The 16,716-nt window shown below is 52.1% G+C and overlaps 1 protein-coding gene across 5 annotated transcripts in view; it reads right to left on the bottom strand.

Moving 5' to 3' along the window:
* Nucleotides 1-1,387: 1,387 nt before the first annotated feature.
* CPEB1 (cytoplasmic polyadenylation element binding protein 1) overlaps nucleotides 1,388-16,716 on the bottom strand; it is a 63,630-nt gene continuing 48,301 nt past the window's right edge. For 2 of the 5 annotated variants that reach the window (XM_065412012.1, XM_065412013.1), the window contains 8 exons: nucleotides 15,598-15,847; nucleotides 15,052-15,165; nucleotides 14,272-14,361; nucleotides 13,158-13,294; nucleotides 10,999-11,197; nucleotides 6,399-6,493; nucleotides 3,856-3,936; nucleotides 1,388-1,498 (listed from right to left, as the gene is read on the bottom strand). In XM_065412012.1, coding sequence (XP_065268084.1) covers nucleotides 1,388-1,498; nucleotides 3,856-3,936; nucleotides 6,399-6,493; nucleotides 10,999-11,197; nucleotides 13,158-13,294; nucleotides 14,272-14,361; nucleotides 15,052-15,165; nucleotides 15,598-15,847 — 1,077 coding nt within the window. Of the gene's footprint in view, nucleotides 1,499-3,855; nucleotides 3,937-6,398; nucleotides 6,494-10,998; nucleotides 11,198-13,157; nucleotides 13,295-14,256; nucleotides 14,362-15,051; nucleotides 15,166-15,597; nucleotides 15,848-16,716 lie in introns of all 5 variants that reach the window. The other 3 variants (XM_065412011.1, XM_065412014.1, XM_065412010.1) reach the window with 2 other exon arrangements.

Raw genomic sequence — 16,716 nt, 5'->3', positions numbered from 1 at the left:
ACTGCTGTTCAACAGGGAGGTGGTTTCCCCAGTGCTCTCCCATGCAGCTCCTTCCACCTCCCTGCACATCCCCATTAAAGAGACACAGACTAAGAACTGCTGCAACGTGTTTATTATGTGCCAAAAACTACACCACAGCTTACTCCACGCATCTGTAGGAGAGTGCAGTCTTGCCTGCATATACTACAATGAGGTAGAGACTTCACACACAGCTTCACAAAAACCCCACAAAGAGCAGCTGGGATATGCAACATCAGCTCAGCAGGAAAAAGGGAAAAAAAATATGACACTGGTTCTTTGGCACACAGCTTCCAATAGAGGGGAAAGTAAAAAATAAATTATAAAGTTCTCAAATCCCAGCAGCATTTCAGTTGACTGCACTGTTGCTTTTTACATTTCTTAAACAAAGGGAAAGGTACTTGTCCCCTCTAAGAGAAAGGGCTCCTATGAACCTTTGTCTGCCCACCATGACGCAGCCCTTTTAGCTCAGTTACAAAAGAAAATTAAGTCCTGTGACTGTGATTAAAAACCTCTATCAACCCCCCTTAAGTGCAACTTAAAAAAGTGCAACAAACTATTTAAAACTATATACAGCAGCTCAGAGATTGTTTATCCGGTCCAGTTTCAAATCCAAAAATCCTGTCGTCCTTTTGTTGCAAACCCCTTGATTCACAACTGTGAAACTTGTCTTCTAACCAGCAGCCCCAGACACAAATTGCAATAATGTTAAAAGCTGCCAGGAAAGAAAAATTCTTGTTTCAAACGACTTAAAAACCGTTTTAAGAGTGTAAAAAGGAACTGGTAAAAACCCTCGAGCGTAAAATATGAAATATGATTTGGTTTAAATGAAGAGCAAAGTCTCCTTTGTTGTTACAGTAAAAAACGCCAGCTGAACATTCAGTTTATGCCGTTCAGATGGGGGTTAAATGAATGGAAAGGCACTGTATGGCAACTGCAAAAAAATGGAGCCAATGAGACCTGCATTATTACCATCAGTATTGCAAGGAATGTAAAAAAGCGCCTTTAATAAATAAAAAACCTAGGTGAAGGCATCTGCATAGACACCTTCTCAAAACATGGCCCTTTTTGCTTCTTGTCAGCAAACGAGGAACCAAAGTCTGGGAACTGCAGAATCGTTTGAGGGGCCCTCCCCCCTCAAAAAAACCCCCAAACAAAACCCGACAAAATTCACTGTGCATTAGTGCAGAAACAAATAAAGACCAGCAAGTGCAAACGTGAATGTAAGATTTCCCCATTAGTCCTCAGGAAGCGCGTTCCCAGTCTGGGTCTGGCACTGGCAGGCACGCTCGTGCTCTCTCCACTTGGCAGGTTAACAAAAGAACTTTCTCCTGTAACTGCAGCAGCTCCTGGTGCATCTGCTGCCTCTCTAGCTGGAGTCTCTGTTCTTCTGGTTGCGCATCAGCGGGCGGTGGTGACGCAGGACCTCCATGGAATGTTGCCAGTGCCAGCAGGAGCGACAGAAGTACTTGAAGCAGACCTACGGGGAGAAATAGGCAGGGATTACTGAAGGGGTTGACAGGTACTGAAGGTTACTGGGGGTGGGGGGGGAAGACTGCTGCAAGCAGCTGAGTCTCTCTTGAAAGGAGGAGAGACTGGTTTATGGGATAAGCCATCTTGCCTCTAGAGACCAGTTAATTGGAGCATGCCAGGAGTGATCCAGCATCCGCACTCATCTCTTTGGTGAGAATAGATGAGACCTTTGCTCCTGAAGGAATTCAGTCTCTGCTCAATCCATGCTCTGAGTTTCAGTGGGGTCACAACGAGAGGGAACATTGTGATGCTGCCTCAGTAGGTGTGTAGTGAGGGGACATCAGTCTCCAGGGTCATTACGCTAGCCCCTTGCATTGGTAGTATTTAAACGAGGGTTTAAAAGCAGGTGTCTCAAACTCAGTTTACCTTTGGGCCAGTGCCAGTCCTCAAATCCTCCCAGTGGGCCAATAATGTCACTCATGCTGCCCAGAACCCACCTCCCCAAAACTCCACCCCCCACCTGCCTAAGGCTCTGGGAGGAAGTTTAGGTGGGGGAGGGTTCTGGGGTGCAGGCTCTGGGAGGGAGTTTGGGGTGTGTGTGTGTGCAGCACTTACCTGGGGCTCCAAGGTAGGGTGGGCAGGGGGGCCTGTGGGCACAGCTGCCCCCAGCACTGCCTCTGCAGCTTCCCATTGGCCGCAGAGGCAAAGCCCTGCCCCGGGCCGCAGGGAGGGGCCAGCAGATACGTGGAGCAAGCAGGCAGACACCGCTCAGCTCCACTGTGCTGCTGGGCCCCCAGGCCATTTTAAATTGCCTGGGGAGTGCCTGGGGGTGGCAGGTGGGGCCAAGAGAGACCCGGTCCCAAAACTGCTGGAGCCCCGCAGGCCACGAGTTTGAGTCCCCTGGTTTAAAGTGAAGACTTGTTTTAAAAAAAGCCAGAGTCTTCTCCCTGGTCAGAAAACCTTTTACATCCCAGAGTTGTATTACTTTGAGAGGGGGCTACAGTTAAAGTAACTGCTGAATTCAGCTTTCCTGAGTAGTTAGTTTTATTCCCTAATGAAATCTGTCCTTTCAATAAAAGGAGATAAAGAGTTTGGAATAGAGAAGCTCATCTGAGTGCACTCCTTAATTCTGGGGTGTAAAGCACCTCCAAGTGCCCAGGTGCCTACATCCATGGACTGCAGCTTGCAGCACAGGCCATGCCTATTTCATAGTGGTACAGTAGGTGTTAGTGACCACATGTTCGCATTCACAGCCAGGTGTTGCGCAAGGCTTGTAGATCAGTGTTTCTAGACTCTGGTTCCCTCTCCTAGCAAGCTCAAGGCAGCTTGATCCCCATTCTACCACACGCGAGTTGTTCCTTCCAGGGGAGTACTAGCATCCCAGGCAAACAGTGGAGTTAACCATGTTTTTGCATCAACCTTACAAATTTGTCACCACTCAGTTTAGGTTAGCAGCGGCACCTGGCTGCTGGATCCCCCCAGATGAAGGGTCCAGAAGCCCTTCCCTGGCTGAGCTTGTTTCAATCTGGAAACATTTCAGTCTGTGCAAGTATGAAAGGGTCTTGAGACACCGAACACAACAGAGTGAGCCCTGCATTAAGGCTCCTCTGTTCTCACCCTGCTTCTTGCCTCCAGACCCCACTTCAATACAGATACGGTTTTAGCCCTCACATGCAGGTAGCTTGCATCTGTTTCTAGCCCTGGTGGCTTCCATATCAGACCTCAAATACACCACTGACTTCGCTCAGCAGGCCATTTTATCTGGCTCAGAGCCAGATGCAGCAGGCTGTAGGGCTCCAGTCTGCAGTCCCTGGTTACCTGCAGACCAGACACTCCCAAGACTTGGTGTTAAGTGGGCATGATCATACTGTGCAATCATCCTAGTTATTGCCTCCACCCAAGGCTTGCTCTTCTGAAGCAACACTGGCCCTGCCACGGCCAGTAAACTCATTCCTCATTCTGCATGAAAAAATCACAAGAGATGGCATCTTGCCTACCCCAATGTGCTGTACCAAGGGGCTGTCCTGCCCCTAAGTGCATATTCATCCCCATCCCTGAGCCCTGGCTAGTGTCCTTATAGCTATGCAGGCTGGGAAGGCATCTGGATCCCTCAGGGGGGTTATCTGAGGCACCTGACCAGGAGTGAGAGATAACAAGCATCCCCAGTGCCAATGCACATTCTGTGGCAGACCTCTAAACACCAAGCATGGTAGCACCCTCTGTGCACCCCTTTGTCACTGTATTGCCCAGGAGCTGTGCGGGCAGACCCCGGTCTACTCAAGGACATGCTGCATGTGAAGTTCCTGCTCCTGAATTGAGCACAGCTAGCTGGTAAGGTATGATCCCCAGTGAAGGTAGAGTTACCTGGTCTCTGCAGAAGAAGGGACCTGGCTGGGCACTGCAGACTTGACACATGGAATCTTCTAGATATGGGTCAATCTGAACCTGCACAAGAGCAAGGAGAGTCAATCAGGCTGAAGTCAGGACACTGGGCAGGTCAGGAGCAGCACTGCTCTGGCTGCAGCTCACACCTGGCTGGACCTGTGGTGGTGCAGCAGCAGCTCTGCAGTGAGGGTGACTGTTTAGGTAATGCTGTGCTTGGGGGAGGTTATGTGCACTGTGGGACAGTGTGATTGGCAGGGCTCCAGTTCTCAGCACTATTTCCAGACAGGCTCAGACCAGGGGTGGTGAGAGCTTGTCCTCAGCAAACAGGCCATCTAAGTTGGGCTCCAGGGACCCCAGGGTGATCAAAGAAATAACGGTCACTTGTCCAGAAGCCCATCCAGGCTGGACTGGGGGAGCTGTTCCCTGTTGGACTGACTGGGGCAGACAATCCAGGAGCAGCAGCTCCCCTACAGAGTACCTACAGAGCTGCAGCAGGGGGCTGGAGTCGCTCTTCCCTGGGCAGAGTTAAAGGGCCCAAACCACCCTGCACTGATGGCCCCAGGGACAAACTGAAGAAGTCTCAAGCACAGCTCAGCACCTGGCAAGGTCTTGACCTTCAGAGAGGCCAGTAACAATCAGACTCAGGCAACACAGCCAAGGCCCATCCTGTAACAAGCTGGGGGTGGGATTCCCAGACTGCTGTGTGGAGAGTCCCAGAAACCCCATTTACAGGGGGCAAAGCCTCCATCTTCCTCTGCAACCCTTGCCCAAGTCAGTGGGCCTGTCCTGAGAGGTCAAGGAAGATCTGGCTAGTGCCCACTGCACTCAGCGCCCATGTACCAGGCCGCCCCTGAGAGCGGATATGTCCTACTCCAATGCTTTCAGACCACAGCAGCTTGGCTGTTGCTGCCCAATTGTCTCTGGAGATGTTCAGTCCCCAGGCCATGGGCAGTGGCTGCTCTAGTGCAGGGTGCATGGACATGATGGATACTAGGTGCCTGCAGAGGGGGGAATCTGCCTAATCACCCAGCTCTCAGATTCACTACTCACCCCAGGGACGGGGGGAGTGGCCAGATGAGCCTTGAGGGTACATGCCATGCTGCAGCAGTGTGGATGGCACTGGAGGATAGGCTGTGCTCCCCTCCCAACACAGCTCCTCTAAGAGGGGGCAGGAGGCCCCAAGCAGGTGCCCTGGGCACACCATCAGAGGCACCTCTGGAAGCAGGGCAGACTGCAGCTGTTTGAGTGGGAAACCTCTTGGGCCACCACTGGCTCATCTGCCCCAGTGAGGCCTGGAGCCGCTGCCCATCAGTCCCAGCTGCAGGGTCCCCTCCCCACACCAGGCAGCTTTTGCTTGTCCCTGGGCCAGAGCTCTCGGCACAGGCATGGGCTGAGCAGCACTACTGCCTAACAGGAGGCAGGGTGACAGCCTGAGGGAGTGGGCAGGTCTGTGAGCTGTAGGGAGTGGGGAAAGACTGTCTAGTGCCCCACCTGCCAAACTCACCCAGCTCCTTGAGACAGTTACCAGCACCCACCCATAGCAGGGCAGCTGGCACAGTCCCGCTTCCCCCATGCTGGTTGAGTGAGCAACCTGAGTCCCTGCAGTTAGAGCCAGCCCCACAGTAGTTTTTCCCACTTGAGAGGGACTCCCAGGGATGGATACAGGTACAGCATTTCTGGTATTTGCTCTCTGGCCTCATGGTTATTTGCTCTCTCGCTAGCACTCCTGAAGGGGCTTCTCTGAAGCAGCACTGACTGAGCATTTCCAGGAGCATAGCCTCTCAGACATCTCCCCCCAGTATTCCTGGCACTGGCAGACGTACTGGTCTCACCCGCCTCCAACTGGAACTCTCAGGGCTGGTCATTAGGCAGGGTAACCCTGACCTAACCTCAGCCACTTAGTGAGACAGCCCAGGGCTTGTACTGGAGCTGGACTACTGACCAACGCCTCCAGAGTTGTGCTGGAGCGCAGACACTGCCAGCCACAAGGAGCCCTTCAGGAGCGGAGCCTGACAGCAGAGGGCCTAGTGTCAGTGTTCCCAGCATGCTTAGGGTGTGGACTGACCCCCTGATGATGGTGCAGTCACAGCTACATCCTGTAGCTTAAAAGCAACTCATTCTCAGGACCCCAAAGCCCAGCTTGACTACTAGGTGAGCAAGCTGCCACGTGAGACAGGAACAGAGATCTGGAGGCAGGCCTGAGCGCTGCTTGTCCTTTCCACCCCCATCACCCGCTTGTGACAGGCAACAGCAACCCCTGGGAGGATCCCAGCCAGGCCTCTGGACAGATGACTGTTATAGGGGATGAGTCCAAGGAACAGACTGGACTGACTACAGCATGTTGCTGGCAGTGTCCCGGTTTGGTTTCCTCTGCAAACAGAGGGCCTGAGGCTGGGCCATAGGAAGCCAGCAGACTAATGGTATTCAGACAGAGCACCCAGAGGTAGAGCCTGGTGCCATTTGCCACACCAGGCCGGGTGCCAGGCAGCCCTAGCAGAGCCTCTCCTACTGACCCCACTTACCTTTTTAGTGAACTTGGTGGTTTTGATCTCCACGAATGCAGCGCTGACTGCCTTCAGGTAACTGCGCTGGTTGTTAAAGGTAACACGGCCAGATCCTGAAACGAGCCAGACCATTAGTGCAACACCAAGAGGAAACTATGCAGAGGCTGGGAGAGAACCTGCAGGGTGAGCTGCCACCAAGCCAGAACCACCCCAAGAACTGAACTGCAGCATCTCCAGGCTCGCTCTTTCAGGCCCAAGGAAAAGCCACTATGGCAGCAGGCCTAATTCTCCTAGTATGAGGCAATCAGCGCATGTTCCATCAGAAGAATATCAAGGCTTTGTGGCTATGCCTCCCCCTTTCCCAAACTCGTGGGAAACACACGGAAGCACAGCATAGGCGTTCAATGTGGTTTATGGTAAAGTCCGTTCCAGTGTTGGTTCTGCAGGGATGATACACTGGGTACACTACCTGCTTGGGGGCAGAAGTAGACCAGTCACTGGCAGTCAGGAGACCCTGCCTCCTGGAGTTCCTTCCAGTTGAGACAGCTTCTGCAGCCACAATCATTCATGTCTATTTTCCTAAACTAGGTGCGTTATCAAACCCTTCCAAGCCCATGCATGGTTATCAGTAAATGTCAGTCAACGATTTCACTGTACGCACAAACCGAGGAAATAATGTTTCCAATGATAACTACGATTTACAGACAGGCACAACAAGGAACAGTTTGAGAAGGAGTTTGATTTAAGAGTATTTACATTATATGTTTTGACAAGTGATGTTGACAATGCTAAAGATTTAACTTTTTGAATCTCAGCATCTGTTAATTGTTTGACCCCTCCATATCCCACAATTGTGATAATTTAAAATTGGTAAATGCCCATCACTATTCTATCAATTAGGGAAAAAATAAAAATCAAGTCCTGCCAAGCCTAACTGTACTCCGAGAAAGAATTTCTACTGCAAAGTAGTGACAAACCTAAATACTTGAACGTCAAGTTTCCATCTATGCTGGATGATCCATTTGTCTCCAGAGTGGGTCAGATCCATGAAGAAAGTTCAGACATACATGGATATATTTCCCCAGTCTTTGAGCTCAGATCCACGGATCCATTACAATGGGATTTTCATAGTGTGCCTCCAGGGTAGGAAGCAGGATGATCCAAAACAAGGGGTTTTTCCTATGCAAGTCTCCATGGATGCACTAAGGCAAGGAGCAGTGTTCTGCCAAAAGAAAGTACATGGTGTTGGTGAAAAGTGGATGACCAACAAGCAGAACTTGGTGAACTTATGTACTGATGGCTATGTGGCTGTTTAGCAGATATCCATAGCAAAGTCTCATGCATTTAGATGAGTTGTCCAAGCAAAATGGTAAAGCCCTGTGGGCCATGGCCATACAAGATCAGAAGTCCCAGTAGGCACACCACACGGACTAGCCTTTTGTTTGTGACACCAACTTGTTTTTCATGGTGGGAATCGTCATCTTCCATTCATGTTCTCTGAGAGGAGTGCTTGTACTTGCAGGCCTGAGATGAGGATGAATCTTGTAACGGAATTCCCTTGGTACCATGTTTGTCCTGAATCCAAGATACAGTGGGATGGTTCCTGGAGTGTTTGCTTCAGCTTTCCTCCATACAGAATCCTGATCAGAAACTCTGTTCGTGACCAGCGAAGTGAATTTCCTTCTTCCCTAAAGCCAATGTTACTGCCACTATGATGCTGGGGAGAGTCCCTGGGAGCACATGCACAATCAAATGGTAGTGATCAAAGTTAAGAAAAGGTGGCTTCCATTTGTTTGCAAAACATAAGTTGTCAGATGATGGTAAAATGGGAATGCTCTGAAGACAAGCTTCCATTAGGAACTTAGAGGTTTCAGATAGGGTCCTGTTCTACTTCTCTCTGATGTAGAGAGGCTCGGAACAGCATTGAGAGTGGGTTGTAATGCTCTGATCTGAAGTCTACAATAGCTGATTTCATTCATGTTGCAATGTTTCCATGGGTTGCTGAGACTGGGGCTGGGACAAAGCTGGCTCGGAAATTCTTGCCCAGTCCCAGTGAGTGCCTCCTCTGGACAGTGAGCACAGACCTCATTTGATCAAAGCTATATGTAGGCTTTTTGCGATCAAAGAACCTGGCACTTGTTCTAGCTAACACTTGCAAATAGGTATTTTCTCCTGTTGTACTTCACAGATAGCTTCAGCTTGCCATGTGACCTGAATTCCTCTATGCATCTGGCAGGAGTCTGGATTGGAAATTGCCTTTTCTGATTACTCTGAATAGCCTCAGTTTTCTATAACACTTCCCATTGTATCACTAAGATAGAGTTCCCAGCTGTCTGAGCCTCTGATCAAAGGACCAAAGCCCAATATACCAGCATGAAACCGATTTGAAACCCACTTTTGCCATAGACACCCCCTTGGGCCATGTGATTTATAGGTTGTGAGGGGCCATACACCCATGGTAGCACTGCTTGTGAGAGCATGCAGGAGCCCAGAAGGGGGCAGATGACAGCTCACAGTTCTTTATTCTTGTTAGCCTGTTGCTGCTTGACAACTCCCATGCTGGAAGGAAGGGCCAGTAAAGCAAGGAGGCAACTTTCAGGTATGAGTCCATGAAAATAGGTACAGGTCTCTGGTGGTGATCCCAGGAAAAGCTGACTGGTGCATACTGAGAATCCTTCAGTCTCTACAGAAAGCAACCTGAGGGTGGAAGAAATGGTGGGCCTAGCAGCCCTTTACTGCCTGCTGGTTCCTCCACATCCAAGCTGCTACTCATCACCCGATTGCCATTTGCTGTGGTAGGAGGTAGAGGCTGTGGTGAGGCATGGCAACCTGAAACGGAAGTTGGAGAAAGCCAGGACTCTAGGGCACTGTGCCCCACACTGGCAGCTGGGAATGGCAGGAAATCCCTGTCCCAATCCTGCAGTCTGGGAAGGTGTGTGAGGACTGAAAGCTTTCTCCTCCAGCGCAGCTGCAGACTCCAGGCATAGTTCACAATACTCAGTACACTCTTGCTCGACAGTCAGCGCTATTTTCCTACTTGATTCTCAAACTCTGGTTCAGGCTACTGGCCCTTCTCCCCATGGGAAGAATTCCCTGTGTCCCTGCACACCTAGCACAAGCAGCAGGTCCACACCAGGTCTTTTCTGCATTAATCTGCCCTGCTGCATTCCGTGAAGGTGGGAATCCAGCCCTGGTTTGATCACACATTTCCCCTTTGGGAGTTTGTCCCCATAATCCAGCTTCACCGGGGAACAAGACTGGGCTTGGTTTGCTCCAAAAAACACTTCCCATAGCTAGTGATCTCAGAGGCTGGAGGCTTAGTCTCCCCTCCCCCACACAGGCCAGCCGTGGCATCAAGGAAAGGCTCCGCAGAAGCTCAACACCTCTATGCACAGGATCCACAGAGGGCTGTTTCCCCATGGAGGTCTCAGTCAGATGCGAGCAGGGATCGAGGGGGGCTGTCTGAGGGGGAGGGAGCTGGGTGTGAAGGCCCCTTACTGCACTGGCAGCATCAGGTGCTCTCCAGCCATGATCTGCAGGGAAGAGGGAGTGTCTGAGCTCTGCAGTCAGAGGTGCAGATACCGGTGTGAGTGATAGGATTCAGGTGCCATCTTCCACCTGCCATGCTGCCCTTCTGGCATCACTCCCCTCCCGGAGGTGGAGCCCTGGAGTTAGTTCTATTCCAACCCTGCCTCCTTTTCTACCCAGGGCAGGGGAGCGTACTGCAGCCTAGCCACAGAGCTGTCAGAGCTCCCCAGCAATAGGGGGAGCAGAAGACAGACTTCCTTTGGCCTCAGGTTCTCAGCCAGCCTTGCTCCCTGAGTCTGACATAGCACCAGCCGCTGCCAGCATCTTCGCAGCGAGAGCAGAGCTGAAGGGACCATCTCCCAAAGGGCAGACGTAGCCCCAGGACTCAGCTGGGAACAGGCAGTGAAACCAGCTGTTGGAATGTCTGGAACTGCAGCAGGGAGGACAGCGGGAGGCAGAAAGCCAGAGGGAATATCAGGAGATGGGGCATTCTGACAGCTAGCCAGGACTGGTTCTGCCCCCAGAAGCCTACAGTGCCCATTGTAATAGCGCTGTGGACCTCAGCCCAAAGAAATGCCTTTTCAGGGGATATAGGCCCTTGGGGCTAATAGCACAATTCATTCCAGTCAGCCCTAAGCAGCATCAAGCAAGTGCTGCTTGGAGAATGACTCATGCACTGTGGTGGAAGAGCCGAGATTAGTCCCAGGAAACAGAGGAGGAGTGCAGTAAGAGTGCTGTGGCACCCTCCCTCCCAGGGAAGAGGGATGGACACTGCTTAGAACAGCCCTTTTGGTAAGGGCCGCAGGCCTGTCAAGGGTCCCAGCAGCTTTCCTAGCTGCACACCTGACTCTGTGGGAACTGAGCTGCACTCAGTCATTCATACACTGCCGGGACTCTGCCCTGGGAAGCCAGATAGCCTTTTTCCACCTTCTTCCCTTCCCCTGCACACTCCAGCCACTGGGGCAAGGGGGCTCCTTGTTTGCAGAGTGGCTGGTCTACTCTCTGCCCCTTGGAGTGGACAAGGCCCTGCCAGAAGTGTCAAGGGGATGTTTACATGCAGCCCTAGGAGATGCAGGGCTCTGACACTTACCAATAGGATACTTGTGCTTGTCCGTGTCAATACCAGCATAGACCACCCCTCCAAACAGGTCATTCATGATGGCTGCTAGGGCCTCTGCGTTCAACATCCCATGCAGGGCCCCCACGAAGACCGTCTTACTGGGATCAAGCCGCTGAGATGGGCTTCGCACGAAGTTGCTGTCTGCCAGGACCCAGGGGATCACCTGCACCTGGAACCGCCCATGAGCAGGTAAGTCACCTGTGAGTTAGAGCCTGGCAAGCTAAAACCTGGGGCTACCCAATACTAATCTCAATGGGTTACTGAGTCCATTGAAGACAGACTCTGGCCCCTCAGGAGCCTAATCACTCTGGCCTCATAGCAGGGCCCTCCCCACCCATTGCCTGCTGCCTTTGGAGTCCAGAGTTCTCTGCACCATGTGGTCTTGCCCATTATCACAAGCTACAGTGCTCTGCTCGCCCCACTCTGCACAGCACCATCCTGGGGGAGTGCTGAAAGACTGCCCCACCAAGAGGTAACAGACCCTACATCTCTGCTGGGTTTTCCATTTCCCCCAGTGCTAGCTAACTGGGCTCCCCCACCTGTCCTGAGCCAGCACAGCTACTGGCGGGCAAGAGGTACTATTCCAGCAGGAAATGTTTCTGCCCCTTGAGCAGCCAGTTCCATTAGTGCCTCGATCTCAATTGGCATGGCTGCAGCCACCACACGCCAGCACCACACACCACAGGAGCAGTCCCATCAGTTGGAGCGGTGCCCCATCACCAAACTGCAGTGCTAGGCTGGAATCAAAAGCACAAGTCCCTTGGGGCAGGCAGCCAGGGACCAGCCAGGCAAGATTGATTTTACCTACTGTCTGTACCTATATTCACTGCCCAGTCACATCGCCCTGCAGAGACCTATTGTTGGAACAGCTCAATGCAACATCCCACCTACTGTCAATTTCTACAGGAGCTTCCATCTGCAAGACAGCTGATAGAAGGCTCAGAGCTAAATCACCAAGCCTGAAGGTGCTACCAGTGGCCAGACAACAGAAGAGCTGTCTGGAGCACAGTGCTGTTGTTCCTGTGCAGATAAGAGCGGAATCTCAATTCCGTAACCATGCAAACTTGTACAGCTGCTGGCCAGACTGCACCTGCCCTGGGGTCAGAGGGGGCTTCTGTCTCAGGAATTCCAATCTGGCACCTTTCACCAGCCCCCAGATCGAGACAGGCAGTCTAGACTACATCTGGGACCAAGCACATCCACAGTTGTAATAGCAATATGCATTATGCATGAAGGCCATTCGTTCTGCAACCATCAAGCCTGCCTGCTGCAAGAGCCAGGGAGCCAAGCCCCTCTCCCCACAGAGCAGTGTAAAAATAACCCTGGCTCTCTGAGGTGGTAAGTGGTTCTCATTCTATACATGCTGAAACAGAAGATCAGCTGCTGGCATGGGGCCAGAGTCTATGGCAAATCCAGAATCAGAGTCCAAGAGGTCCCTGCTCAATCCACCAGCCCACAAGTGAGGGTTCCCAACCTCCATGAGTGTCACAGGAGCAGGATATAGCAGGGAAATCCTAGGAGCTGCCAGCCTTTGGCTAAAGGCTAAGCAGCTCTGCTCTTCTTTGCTGCTACTTCTCACCTTTCCTCCCCATCCTCTATGCCCACACTGCCTCTGCTGCAGGAAAGCACTGCGGAAAGGTAGCCAGGAGCCAGCTGCCTGCCTGACCCTTGCTGCTCCATGCTCAGCCAGCTCCGTGTCTAAGCAGTGCTTCCCTGGAGCAGGATAGCCACCCCACACCCCAGCGCCCCCCACAGACCTCACCCAGCTGCCCCACCCAGCCATGGCTTCTTGCTGTGGAGCATGAGGCTCATGGGACTGAGGGTGGGGGTTGAGTGGAGAGCATTTGAGGACCTTTTCTATAGGCCATGCTGCCGCTCTGCGTTAACATCCAGATTAGCAGGTGAGGGCAGGAGGCTGGCAGACTGCCCATCAGCCAATATTCTCTGCAGAGAGGCTGTTCTCCGAAGGCTTCCTCGCCAAGGAGTTATGGATTTCAGCCTCCTAGCAGGGCAGTTCCATGGACACTGCTGCACCATAAGCAGCCACCGACACTGGTTCTAGACACATCAAGCACAAGCTCTGCAATGTCTTGTTTTAGTTGAGCTGGAGGGCTAGCAAGTCCACTGACCTCCTTACAGCGCATCCTGCGGCTGGACATCTTGAAGTAGTACTCGCTCAGGCCATCAGGGCTCAGCAGGTCTTGGGAGCAAGCCTGCAGCAGGGCCCGCACAGACTTCTCTGACTCAAACACCAGGTAGACGTACCCTGGGGGGTGCAGTGGGAAGAGTGCTGAGTTAGAACAGCAGCGCTTGCAAGAAGGGATCACCCCCATCCCAGCACAAGCCTTTTTAAATGCCCCCCAGCCACCCCATTTGAACTGCATCCACTTTAGTCTTCCTCTGCATGGAATGAGATCAAAGGAACAGCTAGCACTCAGCTCTGTGCTTCATCCTTCCACCTGTACCATCACTCTATATGTTCAATGGAATTAGTTTCAACACCTCCCTGTCAGCTAGGTAGTTGGGATTGGCACAGAATGATGGTATCAGTGTCACGAGTGACGGGTGTAACTATTCTGGCCAGAACATGCTCCCAACAGACCAGCATCCTTGGCTTCACTGCTATGATGCATCAATCCAGGGCTCTAAATTCACTGAGGACAGCACAGAAGTGTTTCATTAAGTGCTAGTGCTTGGATCCCAAGACTACTTAATACACTGAGCAAGGTCATTGGGCACCTAACCAAACCGTTCATGATTAACAGTTACCCATTAGTCTGGTTAGTTTGATTCTGCTCTTGGGCAGACAGTCCAAGGGGACAGAATTCAGCTTGCTGTAGATTAACTGTAACATTGCTCATAACGAGTAGCCATGTACTGTATTTAACTGCCTGGTGTGTGCCAGTGTGGGATGCTTACACAGTAATGGTGACTGGCAATCCAGTCCCACGTCAGAGTTCTGCAGCACCAGCTTAGCTCTGGGCAGGAGTTCCCCCATGTGCTTTCCAGACAGACAGTCTATATATGCATTGCCTTGCTCTGGACAGGTTAGCAGAAATTTAGTAAGAGAAAAGAAACCGTGCTACCCTTGTGCAGAACAATGTGAGAGCGGAGTGTTTACCCTACAGTGCTCTGTCCCATCTAGTCACCAGCATGCAGCCGTGCCATCCCAGCATCAGTGCTGTAACATAGCATGGGAAAAAAGTAGGCCTACCATGTCTCTATTACCTTTAGGCATATTACCTTTGGGAGGGCAGCGAGGGTGTTTGCCATCCTTACCAGGCCACTCCACACTCAGTGAGCCAAACACACGGAAAGTGTTGATCAGTCCAGCTGCACAAAGAAAGTTGCATTCAGAGGCAGCAGGAGAGCCCACCCTGGAGGTGCAAGGACTGTGATCCCTGGAGCCATCCCTTCCCCAGGGGCGAATGCCTGTGTGCATGACTAACCCTCCTCTAAGAGGAGAGACTGAATGGAGCTGTGCTATGGCCAAGGCAGCAGAGTTTGGTGCTCAACCAGGGCCCCCAACAAGCACTAGGTTTTTAGGCAGAGAGCAGCGACTTCAGTGAGTCACATGCTCAGAATTAAGTGTTTGAGTACTGTGCTGAGAGGAAACACTGGGCTAACCCCCAGCTGCTCGATGTCTTTAGAGCTCTTTGCTAGACATTTTTCTGGGGGCATGGGGGGGGAGGGGGGAGATAGTGAGCTTTTAAGACCCACCCCACACCAGCCCTGGCAGTTTTGGGGGAAGGTATTTCTCAGACTCCTTTGGAGACATCCAGTTGTTGCCAGCTGCCAAGTTGTGTACAGAAAGCCCTCTGTATTTAGCCTAGCCCTGTCGGGTTAAACACCCTGGGTGCATGGAGACTACCTGTCCTAGTGTGGAGCAAGCTGGCAGCTGTGGGAAAGGGGTGTAGAGAAGCTTTCCTCAGTATCGAGGCCCTTCCCGACACACTCTAGTGACAGCTTCAGGACTGGCTCTTGTAGAGGTCTGCAGCCCGAGGAGTGCAGGAGGCCACTTACCTTCCGTGATATCCCATGGAACACCTCCCAGAAAGACTTTGCAGGAATAGACTGGGTTCTTGTAGTTTCGGGGAGGGAGCTGCCCGCTCCAGGTGCAGGTTGCCTCGTTCACAGCTTAAAACAGATGCAAAAGTAGCTTTATAGGACCGTTTGGAGCCATTTCAATCTATGAATAACTTTCTGCCTAGCTCCCTGGTCTCAGGAGGCTGCCACACTCAAACAAGGATACAGCTTCTAGTCAAGAGTAGGCACACTTGTCCATTCAAGGCTACTTTCCTGCCAGCCTACCAGACCCAGAACTGCTAAGAACAGTATTCTCACATCCCAGAACCACTCCCTGCATCGAGGCCAGTCTCCTCCTTCCCCCAAAAGCGAGGGTCAGCAATTAGGGGACTTTATGGAGCACACTACCAACTTGGACTAAGGTCCTTGGGGCCAGGACCATCTTCCGGCTGTCTGTGCAGCTCCTAGAACAGTGGGGCTGTGGTCTGAGACTGGGCCCATAGTAATGTAAAATAAGCGATGAGACCCCGAGCCCTGACTTACCTGCTGCTTGCCTATGAAGCCTGGCCTCTCTTTCAATGCTGAAAGGGTCCTCTGGTGAGTCCAGCAGGTCCCAGGACGGCCACACAGATGCCCCAGGCCACCTTTTAGACGCACTGGCTGGGGAGGAAGTTACTGCAGCCAATGCAGCTTGATCTTGATCCAGTCGTGACCCCACACCCATCTTTAAAGGGTCCCTTGACACACCGCTGAGGGGCAGGAAGGGCAGAGGTGGGGAAATCCGAAGGCTTGACTGCAAGAAACAAAATGCTCAGTAATTCCCAGTCCAAAGGGACGCCCATGACAGCCTGAACTGCTACAGGGCAGCCAGCAGCCCTCCTACTTGACTAGAGGAGCAGGTGTTCCTGCCCAATTATGCAAGCCAGAAGGCAGGGTCCTTGTGGATTTATGTCGATTGAAAAGTAATCGCATGGTTAAGTCACTAGTCTGGGATGCTCCCCGTTTAATCTGGGGCTGTGTTCCATCTGCAGGAGGCAGATTCCTCCTCCTGCCTTAGGGCTGTCTTGTCATTGATACGGAGTCAGGGACCTGTGTGCACAGCACATTGCATGCTGGAGCCTGGCCTCCATCGTGACCTCTATGTGCTACCACAATGCAACACAGGAAGTGGGCAGGCACTCAAGGCTGCGATGTTTGGATAGCTGAGTCTTACAGCTGCTGACAGCAGTGGAGGGGAGAACCGCTAGCATGCAAATCTGTGCCCTGCCTGCCATGTGGCAAAGCTACTTGAAGGTGGCCAGCATGTTTGGTCCATAAATCTGCAGTTCACCATCAAGTAGGAAATCTGCTAAGTCATGATTCCACTGGGGTGGGAGAGAGACCTGGTGTAGCATTAACACTCTGGCTGCTGTGTGGCCATTTCAACAGGCACATCTGCACTAAGAATGCAGACACTGGAAATGCTGCCCACTGAGGGGATGAGGAGTTCCCTCCTGGTACCCACATGGGGCAAGCCCCTGGCTGCCCTAGTACTAGTCTGTCAGGCATGGGGCAGGTTCCTACACAGCATCTACCACTGATCAGTGCAAGGTGGTCACTGACACTTAAGCTGGCTGCAGAGGGACAAGTATTTGGGCCACAGGGAGCCAAATGATGGCCAGA

This window comes from Emys orbicularis, chromosome 10, assembly GCF_028017835.1.
Source record: "Emys orbicularis isolate rEmyOrb1 chromosome 10, rEmyOrb1.hap1, whole genome shotgun sequence".
In the NCBI taxonomy this organism is placed as follows: domain Eukaryota; kingdom Metazoa; phylum Chordata; order Testudines; family Emydidae; genus Emys; species Emys orbicularis.
This window is presented reverse-complemented; position numbering and strand designations above follow the sequence as displayed.